At 44.0% G+C, this 2,825-nt stretch overlaps 1 protein-coding gene across 1 annotated transcript; it reads left to right on the top strand.

Moving 5' to 3' along the window:
- Positions 1-7: 7 nt before the first annotated feature.
- Positions 8-2,708, top strand: LOC111651903 (uncharacterized; the record flags this gene model as incomplete). The annotated part of the gene is made up of 5 exons (XM_087172706.1): positions 8-532; positions 752-1,002; positions 1,458-1,743; positions 1,838-2,038; positions 2,190-2,708. Coding segments are annotated over exons 1-5 (1,501 nt in total), but the record flags the coding sequence as incomplete, so codon positions are not given.
- Positions 2,709-2,825: the final 117 nt, after the last annotated feature.

A 2,825-nucleotide genomic window follows, 5' to 3' on the forward strand; every position in this document is an offset into this window, starting at 1 on the left:
AAAATAGATAAAGACGGGAGGGAGAGAGACACAGAAAAATCTGAAAAGGAGTGGGTTACACAGAGCTACAATACACGGGATAACATCCAGTTAACAACACAAAATAGACCAAGACTTAACACTCGGCCTTCACCAGAGCAAAATACACCAACCCAAACAAGAGCTTCCACTTCCAAGGTCATTACTTCACATTCAACCAGAGGGAGAACAAGAGAGGAAGTCACACAGAGTGAAGGTAAAGAGGTAAACAAGCCACGGGTAAAGCCTGAGATCCACAGTTTCCCAATAATGGAGCCAATTCACCCCTGGCTCCATCAGAACAACCAGCGGAAAGGGCAAACCACCACTTCCTGGATGACACACACAAATCAAGATAGAAATCCAGGAAGACAGGGCAACGTGAATCCAGGCAGACATTCCCAGCCTCCCAGAGTTGCCCCAACCACCCGCTGGCCCTCACACCACCATCGTCATTACTACCCCCTCTATCCTTCCTGGCCAGGTCAAAGGTCATTTCCTCATCCAAGGCAAGGTAAATATGATTGCTGTGTAATGATTTCCTTATTAAATGCTGTTTTAAAATAAAAAAGATTGGAACAAAGTGTATAGATAAATAATAATGAACAAGACTGTTATATTGACTGTAATATACCAAAAAAGCCAAAAGCTTGGTGTTATGTTATGATATGTACAAACCATGTTTGGCATGCATGGATATGTATTTGTTCAAATCTTTGCTCTTGGTTTCTAGGTCCTGGATCACACCCTGTGCCCACCCATAGAACCTGGCCTCTCCCCCACCCCTGGGCTCAAGGCCCAGTCATCACCAACAGACCAGAAATCACAGCTGAAACTGTCAAGCCCACATCTACGCCTTCTGGAACAACAAGAAACCCCATATTCACTAATCCCCACCTGTCACATCAAAATCATCACATGGGTGGCAGGACCCAAACCAGAGATCAGCTGTTTCTATCAAGGCTGAGGAACAGATACAGACAGGTAAGTGCTTTACGAGAACTATCAATTGAAGGGCTGAATTAGGAATAGTAAATGATCACTAGGTGTAGCAGAGGGTGGTGTCATTCATGGCAAAGTGAGGAAAAAAACTGATGCCCTCTTCAAATTCAAATTCAAATTTATGTTTCTTTGGTATATTTACTTTGTTGTCTATTAAAAAGGTTGGATTCTTATCCTAATTAAGGTTGAAATGCTGCAGTAACCAAATGAATAGTTTGTAAATTAACAATGGCTCAACAATGACAATGTTTAAAGGGGCTGTTCGTAGCGATAAACCCACGGTTTTATCATCCAACTCGATAGCCTAAAGAGCATTTAGCCTCTTTTTGCTCTTTGAGCAATACAATTGATGATGCATCAGTTCTCAGAGGTGGGATTTAATGCAGGGTAAATAGGTTAAAACTATTTATTGATCATTTTGATTTTGACATTTCTAGGCACAGCTCGATCGAATTGCTCAGCTAGGGAGGATGGTGACACCAAAACCCCGCACAGGCTACAAAAATCCCCCATCCCCCATCACACCTAAACCCAACCTCCCATCCCTGCATAGACCCTACACCCCCAAACTACCAGTAGCCGCTGATTCTTACACTTACAACGTGCAACCTCCAAACCTTGCTAAGCCGTCATTGTCATCATTCTCTGGTTTCATCCCAACCCCTCGCCCCTACCTCCCCACCACCCCCGGGGTTCTGCATGGAGGTCGTTGGCCTGTCGAAGGTAGGTGTCAGATATATGGTATGTACTCAATATGTACTGTATATTCAGTAATAATTATATTATTTTTATTGTTTGAATTTTTCCAATTTTCTAGCAGGACGAATCAGCTCTCGGCGGCCCACAGCTGCCCCACCTTTCCCATGGGTGTTGGGAGCTGGAAGTGGTGGGATGAAGCCACGGATCACCACAGTTACCACAGCTAGCGTGTCAGTGCTCGCAGAGAGTGATGTCTTCCTGCCCTGCAAAGCAACGGGGAATCCTGAACCTACAATTGCATGGACCAAAGTCTCCACAGGTAAGAGAAAAAGAGATGAAGAGATTGATGCGGTGTATGTATTGCTTTCAGCTCATTTTTATTGGCACCTGGGTCAGATCTGTCAACTGTTATATCTTTTACATACTCAATGGTGGATTCCAAAGGTTTTACCTTTCTGTTACCTTTTCAGGGGCCACCATCCCAGCCAACACCAAGCATGGTCCTCGTTTTGAAGTTTTCAAGAATGGAACTTTTGTTATTAAAAACATCCAGCTTCAGGATCGAGGCCAGTACCTCTGCACAGCCCAGAACAGGTTTGGATCCGATCGCATGGTCACCACCCTAGCTGTCCAGACTGAGGCACCCAAGATTCAACCACCAAAGTCCACAGACATAGCAGTTTACTTAGGGAAAAGTATGACTCTTGACTGCCTCGCTTCTGGAAAACCACCAGCCCAGATTTCCTGGATTCTTCCCGACAGGACGTTTGTTCGTGAAGTTGGGACTGTTCACACTCTCCTCTCTCCAATGTCTCTGCTTCAAAATGGAACCCTGCAAATTAATTCTGCCAATTTCTCCAACAAAGGGGACTATAAATGTATAGCAAGTAATGCAGCAGGTGCTGATACAATTACTTATCATCTCCACGTGGCAGCTCTACCTCCAAGCATCAGAGAAGGAGCAGCGGATACTGTGCTCATTCAGCCAGGTATGGTACAGAAATTTCAATTCATCAGTTGATCAATTCAGTTAATTAAAACTGTTCCTCATGAATGGTTGTTAAACAAAGACAAGAAAATGTTTACTATGTCAAAACCCATAGACT

This window comes from Seriola lalandi, unplaced genomic scaffold (genome assembly GCF_002814215.2).
Source record: "Seriola lalandi dorsalis isolate HSWRI2012SDOR001 ecotype SW California unplaced genomic scaffold, Sedor1 jcf7180001973376, whole genome shotgun sequence".
In the NCBI taxonomy this organism is placed as follows: Eukaryota; Metazoa; Chordata; class Actinopteri; order Carangiformes; family Carangidae; genus Seriola; species Seriola lalandi.